The sequence below is a fragment of the Teleopsis dalmanni genome, chromosome 2 (assembly GCF_002237135.1).
Source record: "Teleopsis dalmanni isolate 2A chromosome 2, ASM223713v2, whole genome shotgun sequence".
NCBI classification, from domain to species: domain Eukaryota; kingdom Metazoa; phylum Arthropoda; class Insecta; order Diptera; family Diopsidae; genus Teleopsis; species Teleopsis dalmanni.
Genome location: NC_051847.1, coordinates 108792224 through 108809263, shown reverse-complemented (window position 1 = coordinate 108809263; position 17040 = coordinate 108792224). Strand labels below are relative to the sequence as shown.

Here is a 17040-nt window from a genome sequence, read left to right as displayed (position 1 = left end):
TATTCAAAATATATAGTTTGTTACCAGTTATAAATTCAAATAGACACTCACCTCTTTTATTGATGTCGGTGCTGCCCCAGATCGTGTGGTGTGCATTAGCGTCACTTCCAACGATGAGTTGCCTCTTGCTTTTAACACTGTAGTCTACTAGTCCTTTCAGTGATAGGAAGTCCAGGTCTTGGGAGTCTCCAGGTAGGTAAGATGAGCAGACAATGAGCTCTGTCTTACTTACTGGGGTGTCCACAGAAATTATTGCTGCTACCTGGTCCTTGTTGGTGTGCTGTGGAATAATGAAAGCATTAATGTCATCTCTTACCACAATACAAGCACGAGGTCGACCATGGCTAGCATGATCGTACAGTAGCTTACCTTTTATTCCCTTTATCTGGTTCTCATATACATATGGCTCCTGGATAAAGGCTAGGTCAATCTTTTCAGATAGAAGTCGCTGTGTCAACACCGCCGTAGCAGCTTTGGCGTGTTGAAGATTAACCTGCAGGCACCTCATCATTTTATTGGTATCGTCCTTTACCGTTCCGCATCCACTTGGGCAATTTTGTCCCATGAGTGGGTGCTTCCTGTCGAGGGGATCTTGAAGCTGGTTTCTTTGGCCCTTGCTTCTGGTCCTTTATGCTAGATACCGGTGTGCCACCCTGCTGTTTTGAGGTGCTGGGTCCGACTTCAGTTCGGGTGCTGTCCCGTGTGACCTTAACCGTCTCACTTGGCTTATCTGCCTGTGCTTTTGAGGTACTGGGTCTATCACCTGAAAGCGGCCTTTTGGATGGAGGCACCTGTTGCTTGACGTCACTGGGTTTCTCTGTCGTAAATGGCCTTTTTGTCGTCAGTTTCTTGGGTCCAGTTGGCTCTCCCTTCACACGTACGTGAATTTGTGTGAAGTTCAGATACAGCTTCCCTGCCTGACCGACTATCCAATTTTTGGATTTTTCGTCCACTGAGATCGTAACGGTTTCCCCACCATTGTTATCTTTCTCAGTCCTGAGAATTCTCCACGATGATGTGCAAATGCCACCATTTTGTTTTTCCAATCGGGACATCAGAATTTCTGGTGGTAGCACAGCAGAGGGGGGAATAAATGTGATGCACACATAGGTTTTGGGCATCTCTTCGCCCTGAAACACTTTGAGAATAGCATCCGGGAATGGTTTGAGTTTTGGGACACAGGTGGCAATCAGTACATACGGCAGGAGGAACAAATAAATCTGTCAACAATAACGAGTAAGCAGGCAAACAAGGCAAAGCGTAGAAAAATTCAAGTGTCACAGCAAACTGATGTATCTTATAATGGTCTAACAGAAATGGATAAATCGATTAACGATGCATATATTGTGATACCCTGTAAGGAGGCTAAAAACAACCGTCTAGTTTTTTTAGTGGATTCAGGAGCGGACACTAGTTTGTTGAAGTTGGAGGCATTAAAAACCATTGCGCGAATAAATAGGGGAAAGGCGAAAGGACTTATTGGAGCCTTCGGAGGAAATGTGACTACCCAGGGGACAATCGAAGTAAATCATATGAAAATACCGAAGCTAGCATTTAATATGCACATAGTACCTCCAGGCACAGTTCGTATTTGCATACCCATGAGCGGCTCATTTCGGCTCATTCTGCTCACGGCTCATGAGCCGGCAAAAAACTCTTTTCATACGATGGCTCAGGCTCAAGAGCGAGCCCAACTACAGAGCTCACGCTCACGAGCAAGAGCCGCCATTATGTTATAAATGAGCTCACGCACGTGAGCAAGAGTATGAGCTGCGGCTCATGAGATCTTATGCGCCCAATTTAAGGTTTTGCTATTATTTTTTTTGTAAAAACATGTCATTAAAAAGATTAAAAATATTAATAACCTTAAACTAACTAAAATATGGACATAATTAAGCTTCTAAAATAAATAATAAATATATTTTTATTGTTTATTTGTGAAAAATAATAATATTTTATAAATTTGTTTTTCAAATTCAAATTATTGTTTCGTTTAATATGAAATTATATATTTTTACATATAACGTTTATAAAAATAAATAAAGCAAATAAACTAGTAAATCGCTTTTTATTAAAGTTAAGCTCGTGAGCTCTTTGCTCGTGAGACCTCATGAGCAGCTCTTCAATATGGGCAACTTGAAGGCTCACGCTGGTGAGCAGCTCTTCAATATGAGCCAATTATGGGCTTACGCTCATGAGCCAATTTTGGGCTCACGTAAGAATTGGCTCTTGCTCATGAGCCTGAGCTGCTCATGAGTGAGCAAATACGAACCCTGCCTCCAGGAACTCGATTGTCAGCTGACGGGCTTTTGGGAAGGGACGAGTTGTGGAATCGTTCAATACTGGATACAGTCCAGAAGGAGTTGAGGTTTGTAAATGATGGTGAGATAACAGCCATTTTTCCATTAATAGACTCGAATGATCGTAAGTGGATTTGTACTGCATTTAGCGTGACAATCCCGGCGAGTGCAGCGGTGTTTATTCCGTTAAAATTTGGAGTGACAATTGGAGAAATGGTGGTACATAAGAAGGATATTCTTCCAAATGTGTATGTAGGAGAATCACTTGTAAAAGTTCGAAGTGGTGTAGGATATGTACGAGTCTTGAATGCAAATGACTATCAGGTAGAATTACTGCGATCCATTGAATTCGAATATAGCAGTTTAGGAGTTTATGATGTAATTGGGATACCAAATATTAATTTTACAGAGCACGAAAGTTTGTCAATTCGGTTGGACTTATTAATGAAAACGGTACATTTACAGGACAACCTCAATGGAGAGGAAAAATCGTCAATGTTAAGTGTTCTTAAGGATTTTAGTGATGTTTTTCACTTGCCAAGGGATAGGCTCTCCCATACTTCGGTGCTAGAACATGAAATATTGACAGATTCTGAGCAGTCGCCGCCAAATATAAGGCAATGTCCATTACCAGAAGCTCATAAGGAAGAAATAAACAACTAAGATAAAGAGATGCTGGATAGTGGGATAATAACACTAAGTAAATCGCCATGGAATTCACCAATAATACCGAAAAAGCCTGATGCGGAGGGAAATAAGAAATGGCGGCTCGTGGTAGATTTCAAGAAGCTGAACGAAAGAACAATAAAACAAGTCTTTCCGATACCGAGAATAGACGAAATTTTAGACCAGCTAGGACGCAGTAGATATTTTTCAACCTTGGATCTAGCCAGCGGTGATGACAATTCGGATTATTGTACGATTTTCTTTAAAAAAAAACAAAAAAAGAATAAAACAGATACTGAATAAAGTAAAACATATATAGTGAAAAAATATAAGTATTATGAAGAACAGTGGTAATTAAATTGAATACACAATAAAAGTTTGTAATTAGATTGTCTAATAAATTGTCAATACAAATTTATTTTCATTTAATAAAGTAAAACATATATAGTGAAAACAATATAAGTATTATGAAGAACAGTGGTAATTAAATTGAATATACAATAAAAGTTTGTAATGGGATTGTTTAATAAATTGTCAATACAAATTTAATTACATTTGTATTTTTTTTTAATAAAAATTATAAAAATAGAAAAAACAATAAACTAAACAAACGCTTTGATTTATGGAAAAAATATATAACATTTTAGTGAAATAAAAGTGTAAATAGTGGAAACAGCACAAATTCAAGATATATCAGTGCCAACAAAAATTTTTTATAACATTTTTTTCAAACCCAAATAAATAAATTAAATTACACAATATAGAAGAAGGATACATAACACCATCTAGTAACTGTTAACGCTCCTAGACTGGTAACTTTACCTTGCTGATCCTCCGATTATGATTTTCGTTCTTCTGTGGTGTAATAGTGTTTCACCTACATGGTCCAAAAAGAAGATCTGTACCGTCCGATGATGACAGTAAAAAGAGAACGATTTCACAAAGACATACCTTTTGATCTGAACTTGGTGACGCTTTTATTCCCGCTATCACCATGCTTGCCGTTGTGATGCACTTGTTGTGTGCAAGTATTGTTTTTGCATGTTTATTGCTTGCGCCCATGCTTATTGTTTTTCAAATTTTTACTTGCAAAATTGTTTTTGGATGTTTACTGCTTGTGCCTATGTTTATTGTTTTGCAAATTTTTCGTGCGGGAAAATTGGGTCGTTACATTGCTTTAATTATCATTTTATAGAGTAGGATTATATTATTAAAGCTAGGTTTGGATTTTTTATTCAGTAGTCAATACAATTTTCTTTGTTTTTCTTTAGCTTGTAACTGCTTTTTCACAATATGATGTTTCCATGTTAGTTTAGAGTTAAAATGCATACCGAGATATTTTGCTGATTCGGTTAGTGGAATAGGTTCGTTTTTAAGAATGATAGGTATCGAATCATATTTGTTTTTTTTGTTGTAAACATTACTTGTGATCAGGTATTTTGATACGAAGATATCTAAAACACAATTTTTTAGGTACATATGCTCATAATTATATGCAAGCCACATCAATATGCCTTCAGCACAAATAAAAAAATTTAACTTTATGGGCAGTTTACTGCCCTCCTCGCTCAATATTACTGAGACCCAATTCACGGATTACTTCTTAACTTTAGATGACAGATTTCTTGCAGCAGGAGACGCTAAGCACACGTATTGGGGTTCACGGCTCTGTAATTCAAAAGGAAAACACCTCCACAATTCCATTCTAAATAGAAAAAATGCATTAGACGTAATTTCTCCTGGGCAGCCAACATATTGGCCTGCCGATAACAATAAAATACCAGACCTAATAGACTTGGCCGTAACCAAAGGCATGTGCAGAAATTTTATCTCAACATACATTAGCTGCGATTTGTCTTCTGACCATTCTCCAGTTATATTTTGTTTACTTAATGCTCCTCAGTAACGATACTGGCTCAAATATAAAAAGTACATTAGTTCACACATACACACAAATTACAAGATAAAGTGTAAGTCTCATATTGAGGACGCAACCTCGGTTTTAAATTTAACTCCGATTTCAGAAGCAGAATACTTCACTCCTAAACACAAATTAACTTACACATCCAATAAAGTACTTACAAATAGAGACATAGAAAACTAAGTTTTTCCCCTTTAGCGAAATCTTATTTAAGGAAGCCCAAAGGAGACTTAGATCTGCATTAAGCAAAGAAACCAAAGTCAGGCAACATAATTATAATCAAAACCTATGTCCAAATGGCAAAAACCATTTATCCTTGTGGAACGCTAGCAAAGGTTTAAATTCCCCCATAGAATCCGATTCGCCAACTCTCTCGGAAACTGGGCGCGAAGCGATGAAGAAAAATCTAACGTTTTTGCTGATTACCTAAAAAAGGGTGTTTCAAGCAAATCCTCCAACAGGACAATATGACTATCCCACTCAAGATCCACATGTACCATCTATCGACATAAATATCACGGCCAATGATCTTGTTCAAATAATCACAAAGAAGTTAGATTGCAAAAAAACACCGGGATATGATAACATCTCACCTATCATGATAAAAAAACTTACCCCTTCTGGCTATAAATTTTATCACAAGACTTTTTAATGCCATTATTAAATTTGGCTTTTACCCAACAGAGTGGAAAACATCCATGATCATTATGATTCATAAATCAGGTAAAGATCCCACGCTTGCCTCTTCATACAGGCCAATAAGCTTACTGCCATGCCTTTCTAAACTCTTTGAAAGAGCACTGCTTTTAAAAGTAAAACCATTCCTTGACGGTCAAAACCTAATACACTCCCACTAGTTTGGTTTTAGGAAAAAACATGGAACTATTGAGCAAGTGAGTCTTATAACGAACGAAATAACACACGCATTTGAACTCAGAGAATATTGTTCCGCGGTATTTCTCGATGTTAAACAAGCCTTTGACAAAGTATGGCATAATGGGCTCCTATATAAGATACGCTGTTTCTTACCCTTACATTTAAAATTAAATGTAAATCATATACATTTAATAATTTCCCAATAGAAGCTGGTGTTCCACAAGAAAGTGTTCCTAACCCTATCTTGTATGTACTTTACACATCTGATATTCTAATAAGTAGCTCAGTCATCACCACAACGTTTGCCGATGATTCGGCAATTTTATGTCGAAACAGAAACGCTGTGCTAGCTTCAAACCAACTTCAATCTCACTTATATCGGGTGGACAAATGGTTGTCAAAATGGCGAATTAAAATTAACGAAGTAAAATGTAGACACGTCATTTTTACCTTAAATCGAAGTACATCTCCAACAATTTTACTAAACAACATTCCCATACCACAAGCAGATAATATAACGTACTTAGGTAACCACCTAGACAGACGACTAACTTGGCGCAAACATATTGAAGCCAATAAAATTCAGATGAAGCTCCAAGCCTCTAAGTTGCATTGGCTCATTAATAGCAGATCTTCACTGTGCCTAGAGTATAAAGTACTCTTGTATAGCATCATAAAACCAATATGGACTTATGGTATCCAGCTATTTGGCAATGCTAGTGCTTCAAATATTGAAATTATACAAAGAGCTCAGTCAAAAATACTAAGAATTATCACTGGTGCCCCATGGTATATTAGGAATAAAAGTATTCATCTCATCTCCCCTGCGGGACGCCTGCGCTAATCTTCTTTAGTGCTGAATGGACATCTTCATATTCAACACTAAAGTAAATGTCGTTTAAATACGATGATAGATACAGCTCACAGTATTGTATAGGCAATAATAAGCATTTACAGCTATATGTATTTGGTCGATGGTTGAGTAGTTTTTTCTAAAGCCGAATTGGTGATCAGAAAGTAACCGTCTTCCAGGCTATTAGCATGCCCCAGTGGAGCGCTTCACATTGCTCAAAAGCTCGAATCTTTGCTTCAATTGCTTGCAACCTGGACATTCCACTAAGGCATGTGGCTCAATTAATTGTCGCATAAGTTCATCAGTGCAAGTTCCTCCTTTGCAAGAGTCCAAACCGCAAACCACACCTCAGGTACCAGCGAAACCAAACCAGGCTGGCATCCCACCACGTGTGCATCAATAACTACACCATCCAATGCAGACATTCTCTACTACAGGCAATCGGGTTACGCTCTTGGCAACAGCACAAAAATACGCATCTTAAATGGCTTTGGCGATATCGACTCGTGTTGAGCTCTATGCGATCCAGGCTCCCAGGTAAGTCTAATCACAATGCGATATTTTAATCAATTAGCTCTGCGGAAGTAGAAAAGTGCATTGCAAATACAAGGCGTTGGCAGTGGCAATCGCTCATAAACTAGTGGCCGGGCAGTCTTATGCATATTTTTGACTGTTAATGCTTCATTTAGCTTGGATGTTGAATTCTTCATTATCAACAAAATCACCTCAGCAATACCTGTCGCTCGGATCATGGAAAACTGTTGGCAGCATTTACGTAATTTACCTTTGGCAGACCCGAAGTTTGGCGAGACAGGTGCCATAGATGCATTGCTTGGCTCTGACGTGTAGGGCCAATTGTTTGCAGATGGCATAGTACGTGGCGAACTTGATGATCCTGTGGCACAAAATACGCAATTAGACTAGATTGTATTCGGACCAGCCGAAGCAACCATGCATAACTATAAGGCGGATCAAACTATGGCATTTCGTGTGGAGACGCATGATGACCGAATTGATGACCTTCTACACAGGCTATTTGAATCCAAAGATTGACATGGCTAAAAGCGATAAACTACCAGCAGTTGAACTTTGCGAATACAGTTTCATGAACACACATAAGCGTTTTGATGATAGCAGTTACTGCGTACAAATACCATTTACACCAGATGCTCCACCACTTCGCAATTCGCATGAGATAGCACTCAGTCAATATCACCAGTTGAAAATTGGCATCCAACTCAGATTTTAGGCAAAGATATGTGGCCTTTATGCAATACGAACAGCTTGGTGACATGCACCCTATTCAGCATCATTTAGGTGACCCAACTCAGGCATACTACATTCCACATCATGCAGTTATGGCAAAATTCCGAATCGTTTTCAATGCTTCCGCAAAAACCTCGAATGGCATCTCATTAAATGATACACAATTGGATGGCCTTCAATACAGGATTTATTGCTCAACCTTTTGCCTGTTTCAGGCAGCATCGCATTGCATTCACAGCTGATATGGAGAAAAAGTTCAGGCAAGTCAAGGTTGGCGAGAGGCACAGGCAATGGCAACAGATGCTCTGGCGAGAATCATCCGATCAACCCATTCGCACATATCTATTGGCTACCGTTACATATGGCACAACCAGTGGTGTAATGTATATGCATTAGTTATATTGGCAATGCATACAATTAACATAATAATAAGTGGTTCTATATTTAAATGCGCAGTGTACATAAAAATACACTAATTGTTTCCAAGCGCATTGCATTGTTTACAAACAAATGCATAATTCCACACAAGGAATTTGACACCACACATATCGGCGGCTCTTTGCCTTCGAGTTAACCATATGCTTGCCAGGCATTGACCGCATATACAACAACATCAATTGTAAGAGTACCCGATACAAGTGGAATCAAAGACGCTTACTTAGCAATAAATTATTAAATGGTAAAGTACTTACGCTGCACCGTTTTGTACTTAAATAAAAATGCATATAATATATTAAAATAAATAATCCCAAAATATATATATAATTATAAAATATTTAGTAAATAAGAAAGTACATACGCTGCGTCGTTATGTACCTAGGTTAAGTCGAAAGTAAAGATTCAAATAAAAATCAGAACAAGAAATGCACTCATAAGAAGCGCACCAAGTTCTCAACTAAAAAACTTCTTTTTATTTTTGAAGTAAAAATCTATATTAAAAGAAGGAACGCCAAATAATATCGTCGATTTTAATCGACGGTTATTTTAATTGTGGTTATTTTAAAAATATATATAAAATATAAATACAATAAAATAAAAATAACACATGTCCAATGCACCAGGGCCAAAACGACTCACCATTGAGGAGTATCGTGTCAACGGCACGTAGAAGCGAAGTTAAGAACTATTCCTGTGGTACCAAAACCCAGAAAGAGGGGTGGTGTACTGGTGCAGGAAAGGAAACTATTGGCAGCCTTAAAATCAACACTAAATACTGGACCGCTACCATCGTGGGAAATCGCTTGCGAAATTTGGAAGCGAATCGATGAAATTATCCAGACTAGACACAACAGGCAGATGCAGAAGAGAAGAGCTGATCAACAAAAATAAGTAAAATTTTTTTTTTTATTCCTAATCTTTTAAATAATTGTAATGGAGCTTGCTCTACTAAATAAAAGAGCAAACCAATAGAGGCACAAAATGGCGTTAAGCCGTTGCCAAAGTCCTTAGGTAGGGATCATGTAAATTATATGTATCATTGCTTTAATTTGATTAATTGTTTTAATTGATTAATGAAAAAAAAAGAAGAAATAATAAACATAACATTGAATGTTTGAATTAAAAATTATTATATATGATAAATATAACACATTTTGAATTATTTTGAATTAAAATCATTATAAGTACAACATATTTAATATATTGGATGTTTTTTTTCTTTCTCTACTGTTTCTTATTTTATAATGGAGAGCCCTCAGTCAAAAATAACTAAACCTGTAGCTAATGTAGTTAATGAAATAGAAGTTGATAGAAGAGAATCTTCCGATCCAACTAAATTCTTCATAATAATCATTATTTTGCTCACTGTAAAACTAGCTCCCCAATTGTATAAGGCTCATCGTAGATCTCTAAAGAAAAAGTTTGTAAAAACTGCAAATATCGCTACAGTATTAGAAAACATATAAATAGTCATATTTAGTAGTCAATATTTTCCAAAATAAATATTTTTTTAAATTCTTCAAAATCAAAACTTTTAACTGCTTTGTATGTGGCAAAAGCTGCAAAACTAAACAGAAATTAGATCATCATTTGAAGGAAACACAATAGCATAATTAACTATGCAAATGAAATAGTTAGAAAAATCTTTTCACAAAAATACGAAATCAGTCAGCAAAATCTTTTAGAAAATTTTTATATCTTATGGATAAATGGTCACAAGTCGAAGAATTTCTTAAAATAGAAAAAGAAAATTTGAATAAGGCATACAAGTGTGTAAATAAAAACACGGTTATCAGATCAGAAACTCTGAGAAAACACTTACTGACTTTAGTTAATAGTTTAGAGAATATCAGAACTATACATATAAGCTATAACTAGAAACTTGCAGAAAACCATAAAAAAATAGTTAACTCAGTATTTTGGGAAACCAGACACAAGTTAATAAACATTTATTCTAAATATTAAATAGAGGAGAAAATTCCACATAATTTAGATGAACCAATCCAGCTCGATGTTCATAGACTGTTCGTAACAGAAGATAGCGACATATTAAGACCAATTGAGGAAGCAACTAGCGAAATGGAAGACTTATCAGAAATAGGAAAATACAACATTATAAATACGGCACAACCAGCTGACCCATTTATCAGTACAGCGTCACGACTCATTCCTGAGTATGACGGAACTGCATTCAATCTACAAAGTTTCCTTGACGGTATCGAAATGGTCGATGAATTAAAAGGAGAACATGAAAGATTGGCAGTCACTTTAATAAAAACTAAATTAAAAGACACAGCTAAACAAATAATAACCACTGAAAACTCAATATTAGCAATAATAAATACATCAAAGGCAAATATTAAAGGAGAAGCAGTTGCAGTTTTAACTGCTAAATTAATGAATCTCCAACAGAAAAACAAAACTGCCAACCAATACACTAAAGAGGCTGAGCAATTAACTAAAGCAATTCAAGGTGCTTACATTTCAGATGGGATACCACCAAAGATAGCTATACAATATTCAACTAAGGCATCAGTGGATGCAATGGTTAAAAATTGTGCACTCCCTGAAGTCAGATTAATTATGAAGTCAGGCCAATTTAATAATTTGAACGATGCAGTACAAAAATTTGTAGAAAGCTGCACGGTTGCTACTGGCCGGACAGACACTGTTCTATTCACACAGCGTCAAAATATAAATAATTATCGCGGAAACAATCGCGTAAATGGAAATTTTAGAGGTAGAGGATACTACCGAAATAATAACTACAATAGGCAGAGACAATACAATAACTCTAATCAATATGGAAATCAACAAGGACGCGGATATAATCGTAGGATCCAACATAATGTTAGAATAACTAGTACTAATAATGGTACTAACCCAAACAAAATTGGTTCGGAAAACCTGAACCAGCCTCTGAGAGATTAAAGCATAACACTAAATAGTTTAAACCTTAGCCTGGGCGTGTTTGTTAATTTTTTTAATAATGCCACTAATAAATTACTATCCTTATTAGTAGATACAGGAGCAGACGTGTCTCTACTAAAATCGCAAATGTAGATAAATATGAAGTAAATAAATTAGAGGTAACAACCCTCAGCGGAATAGGCCAAGGTTCGATCAAACCATTGGGTCTTACACAGTTAGATCTTAGAATTGAAAATATTCTCGTAACGCATAAATTTTATGCAGTACAAGATGGTTTTCCTATACCATGCGATGGAATCATTGGCATGGACTTTCTAAGAGAATTTAATTGTAAACTCGATTTCATGCAAAATAAAAAATGGCTCGTTTTACGACCAAAATGTTTTCCACAGCATATTGCCATACCAATTAAAAACACTTGTGAAAATGATTTTGTCATGTTACCAGCAAAATCTCAAGTAATTAGGAGAGTATACCTCAGCGCAGAACAGGAAGATTTATTGGTGCCAAACCAAGAATTACAACCTGGTGTGTTTATTGCAAACACTATAGTTCAAGGTAATAATGTGTTTATAAGGATACTCAACACAAATAGTTCAGTTACAGCTTTAAAAGTTAACAATATAAAAACCGAAAAAATTTCAAATTATGACATACATATTACAACCAAAAGATACTTCATACCTCAGAACTAAAGAAATTATAAATAGATTATCGAAAAATTTCCCTAATAAATTTAGCGACAAATTAACGACACTCTGTATAAATTACAGTGATATATTCGGTTTAGAAAATGAACAAATTTCTGTGAATTATTTCTACAAACAGCGTTTAAGGTTAAGCGATAAAACACCAAGCTACATAAAAAACTATAGAATACCACATACCCACAAAGCGGAAGTCGAAAAACAAGCAAAGAAATTGATAGATGATGACATAGTAGAACCATCAATGTTAAACTACAATAGTCCTCTATTATTAGTACCCAAAAAGTCATTACCCGGTTCAAATAAGAAAAGATGGCGGTTAGTAGTGGACTACTGTCAAATAAATAAAAAATTGATTGCAGACAAATTTCCTCTTCCAAGAATAGAAGACATTCTATAGAAGACATACTAAATATTTTTCATGCTTTGACCTAATGTCTGGATTCCATCAAATAGAACTACATGAATATTCAAGAGATATTATATCCTTCTCTACAGAAAATGGCTCTTATCGTTTCAAACGACTCCCATATGGATTGAAAATAGCTTCAAATTCTTTTCAACGTATGATGACTCTTGCGTTTTCTGGTTTAACACCATCTCAAGGATTTTTATATATCGATGATTTAGTTGTACTCGGATGTTCTGAAAGACATATGTTTAAAAATTTGACAGATGTTTTTGAACTATGTTGGAAGTACAATCTTAAACTACATCCTGACAAATGCACATTTTTCATGCATGAAGTTACATATCTCGGTCATAAATGCACTAAGAAAGGCATCCTTCCGGATGACAGTAAATACACAGCAATCAGAGACTACCCAGTACCGACTGATGCTGATGGAGCACGACGATTTGTTGCTGTTTGTAACTACTACAGAAGATTCATAAAAAATTTTTCTGACTCGACATATAACGAGATTAACCAAAAAGAAAGTTCCATTTCAATGGACACAAGATGGTCAAAAGCATTTGATTATCTACCATAAAAAACTTATGAATCCAAATATTTTACAGTATCCAGATTTTAAAAAACCATTCTGTATCGCTACTGATGCAAGCAAGCATGCTTGTGGGGCAGTACTCAGTCAAGAGCATGATGGTAGACAACTTCCAGTTTCCTACGCTTCAAAGACTTTTACTCAAGAAGAAAGTAACAAGTCAACCATTGAACAAGAACTTACTGCAATTCATTGGGCTATAACACATTTTAGACCATATATATATGTAGGTTCTAGACCTTAAGTTTATTTAAATTTTAATAGTTAATTGTTATTAAGGGATTATTTGATTAAATAACTATAATAACTGAGTGTAATAATTTAATGATTATTTCTCAACTTAATTTTAAACTAATTTTAACACGCACACACCATTATTTTCCCTGCTTCCTTCTTCTACGAGCTGCCCACTGCTACTACTTCTTTTCACTTCAACGGACACTTCAAAGCAACGGAGTTGCCCTGCGCTCTTTTCTTATGACAGCGACGTAACTCTACTACTTTTAATTACTTTTGCGCCACTGTCATACCTACTTTCCTACATTCGGCTATCCTGACATGTCATTCGTCCCGGATGACCCCTTAAACGCTTTCATATGTTCTGCTACTGTTTCACATTTCTTTGATCCTTCGCCATTTCCGACTCTCTCAACTACATATCTACCTCGTCTTTTCTTTTCTACTATTCGATACGGTCCTAAATATTTCTGTTTTAATTTGCGTCCTGTTCCGTATTGGGTACGTTTGATGACAACTAAATCGTCTATTTCATAATTAACTTCTTCTTTCCTACCCTTGTTATATGTATTCCTGTTTTCTTCAGCTATTTTCTGTAAATTTTCTTTTGCTTGTTCACGCATTTCATTTCTTCCCTCAAATAACTCTTCCATTACACATTCTGTGATTAACGACCCTAATGCAACATTAGTTTTTATGCGCATCTCCACCCCTGTCAAAATTTTAAATGGAGAATACTGAGTACTCCGAGCTGGAGTGCTATTGATAGCTTGATGTACCCTTTCTACGTGTTTGTACCAACTTTCTGGCGAGTTCACACATAATTTACTGAGCATTGTAATAACTGTTCTATGTATTCTTTCTACCTGGCCGTTTCCCCGCGGAACGCCTGTGGCTATTAATAGGTGTTTGATCCCTTCGTTCGTACAATACTCTTTGAACCTGCTTGCTGTGAACGCAGTGCCTCGATCACTGATAATCACAGCAGGATTTCCGAAAACCATCGATTGTTTATTTAATCTTTCGATTACCCCTTCTACTCCTACACTTTTATGTAGTATAACCACACAAACTTGGAAAATGAGTCTACTACTGTCAAAATATAGTTTTATTTTTTTTTAGTCTGATCTAACGGTCCTACATGATCGATATGATACGTTTCCAATGGTCTATTACCTATATCTATAGGATTAAGAAATCCCTCTTTTTTTCCTGATTTACTGTTCACTACTAAACATTCGATACACCCCCTTACTATTTTGTCTACTTTTGGACTTATATTTGATATGTAATAATTTTTTTCAACAATGTCTTGAGTTTTCTTTGACCCAAAGTGGCCCTGACGATGAGCGATCTCAATTATTTCGTTTTTCATAGAGGAAGGAATAACCATCCGTTCTTTAACATTATCTTTGAATAATACATCGTGTTTTAAGTAAAAATCGCCATAATTTTGAGTTTCCAAAATTTTTCGCACAGCTTTCGTCATCGCTTAATTGCGCATTCTTTATTCTATGGCACAACGAATCTTCCAGCAACAGACAATAAACGCGGCTTAGTGCATCGACATGTTTCATGTTAGTGCCCATTCTATGCTCTATTTCGTAATCAAAATCTTGCAAGAATAGAGCCCATCTTGCTACTCTAGTAGGTACATCATCTTTTTTCAATGTACACGCGAAGGCCTTACAATCGGTAACGATTTTAAATTTGATGCCAAGCAGAAAGTATCTCCACTTTTTTAAACTTTCTTTAATTGCTAATACCTCCAGTTCATATGAATGATATCTTCGTTCCGTTGGTGAGGTTTTCCGGCTTAGAAATTCAACAGGATGAAACTGGGCATTTTCACCCCACTGCAGCAAAATAGCCACATATCCATCGCTACATGCGTTCGTATGTACTTCTGTTTTTGCTTTTGGATCAAATAACTTAAGTATCGGAGCGGAAATTAAAGCTGTTTTCAATTGCTGAGCAGCCAATTTTTGCTCGTCTTTTATCTCGAATTTTACGTTTTTTCGTAACAAATCACTTAATGGTTTGGCAATTACAGCATAATTATACACAAATTTTCTAAAATATGATGTTAATCCCAAAAATCGTTGAATTTCTTTGTTATCTCTTGGCATTGGAAAATTTCTAACAGCTTTTAGCTTTTCCTCGTTTGGTTTTATGCTCGAGTTTTCAATGATAAAACCTAAAAAGTTAACCTTATTCTTTAAAATCTGACACTTCTCCCATTTAATGTTTAACCCGAAATTTTGAGCAACCTCCAACACTTCTACTAATCGTCTCATTCCTTCTTCTTCATTTTGGAATGGTATTATGATGTCGTCCATGTATACCATTGCTACACCTTTCTTTATTAATTCTCTCAACACCGCATAAAAGTATCATGTGAACACCGCTGGAGAGTTTTTAATTCCAAATGGAGAAAATAAAAAATCATACTGTCCGCCATGCGTCACAAATGCCGTAAATTTTCGACTATCTTCTTCAATAGGCACATGAAAAAATCCATTTCGTAAATCCAATGTGCTATATACAACAGCTGACTGCAACTTCTGCAAAATATCATCTATTAGTGGCATAGGAAAGTTATCTCTAATTATTTTCGAATTTAGCTTTCTATAGTCACAGCACAACCTCTTGGAGCCATCTTTTTTCGCTACTAGAACCACCGGCGAGGCATATTCTGACATGCTCTCTTTAATAATACCCTCCTCTAGCCATTCACGTATCTGAGATTCTACAGTCTGCTGATCCGCTAGTGATAATCTTCTTGGCCTATGAAATACCGGCACTTCATCAGTTAAAATCAATTTCATTGTTACTGGGGAGTTATTAATCTTCTTGTTCGGCTTGTAATGCTTTATAACGTTTATTATCTCCTCTTTTCTTTCCTTTGGTAAATAATTCAACTGGCTTGAACCACTACCTCCGGTTCATCCCGCTCCATTGTCACGCAAATGTTATAGAGATTCCTAACTTCATTTTCACATTCTCTTACATTTTCCTTATTAAAATCGATATGATTTCCTAAGACTTTCGCAAAAACTTTACATCATCTGAGGAGATCAAAATGTCAACTATTTCTAGGATATCGCTTCCTATTATGGCATCATATTGGACATCATCATCGTTTAACACATGGAGATTCAAACTGGTTTGGATACCATTTAAACCGACTAATGTTATGAAGCTACCTAATGTTTTAATCTCTTTTTCTCCTATACCCGTCAATGTTTTTCTCCTAGCTTCCAATACAATGTTTCCTAACCGCAAACAAGTGGAGTGTCTGATGATGCAGACATCGCTACCCGTATCGATTAGAGCACGTACCTTCTTCCCATTTATTCCTAAAGCTTTCAAAACTCTATTAGTTCCATTTCGACGCACATCATTAATAGTTTCTATAACGAGAGAGTTGTTTTTGTTTATATTTCCTACTACATTTTCCGGACGTTTACATTCGAATGCTTTGTGCCCCACCTCTTGACATCTAAAGCATTTATAATCTTTGATTTTGCAACTATTAGCAATATGATCCTTACCTCCACACCTATAACAACGCTTTCCATCTTTTCTATCCTCTCTTTCTATTTTTATGTCTTGTACCCCAGTATGTGCTGTTTGAAGTTTCCCTCCTGTAGTGTTTAATGACGAGTATGTGTATCTCCTGATCTTTCGTAAATACTTAGCTTACTCTTTAAATCATTCATGCTCGTTGCCTGGTATAATATGGTTTTGTTTGCTCTACTGTCTGGAATTCCTTCTATAAAATAGTCTATTATGCTCATTTCATCTAACTGAATTTGATTTGCTATTTCAATAATACTAT

The 17040-nt window shown here is 36.0% G+C and overlaps 1 protein-coding gene across 1 annotated transcript; it reads right to left on the bottom strand.

Moving 5' to 3' along the window:
- Positions 1-253: 253 nt before the first annotated feature.
- On the bottom strand, positions 254-1326 carry LOC119682516. The gene is made up of 2 exons (XM_038095977.1): positions 370-1326; positions 254-280 (listed from the first exon to the last, which is right to left on the bottom strand). Exon 1 carries the CDS (start codon positions 1119-1121, stop codon positions 513-515), a length of 609 nt encoding a protein of 202 aa, XP_037951905.1. The 5' UTR covers positions 1122-1326; the 3' UTR covers positions 254-280; positions 370-512.
- Positions 1327-17040: the final 15714 nt, after the last annotated feature.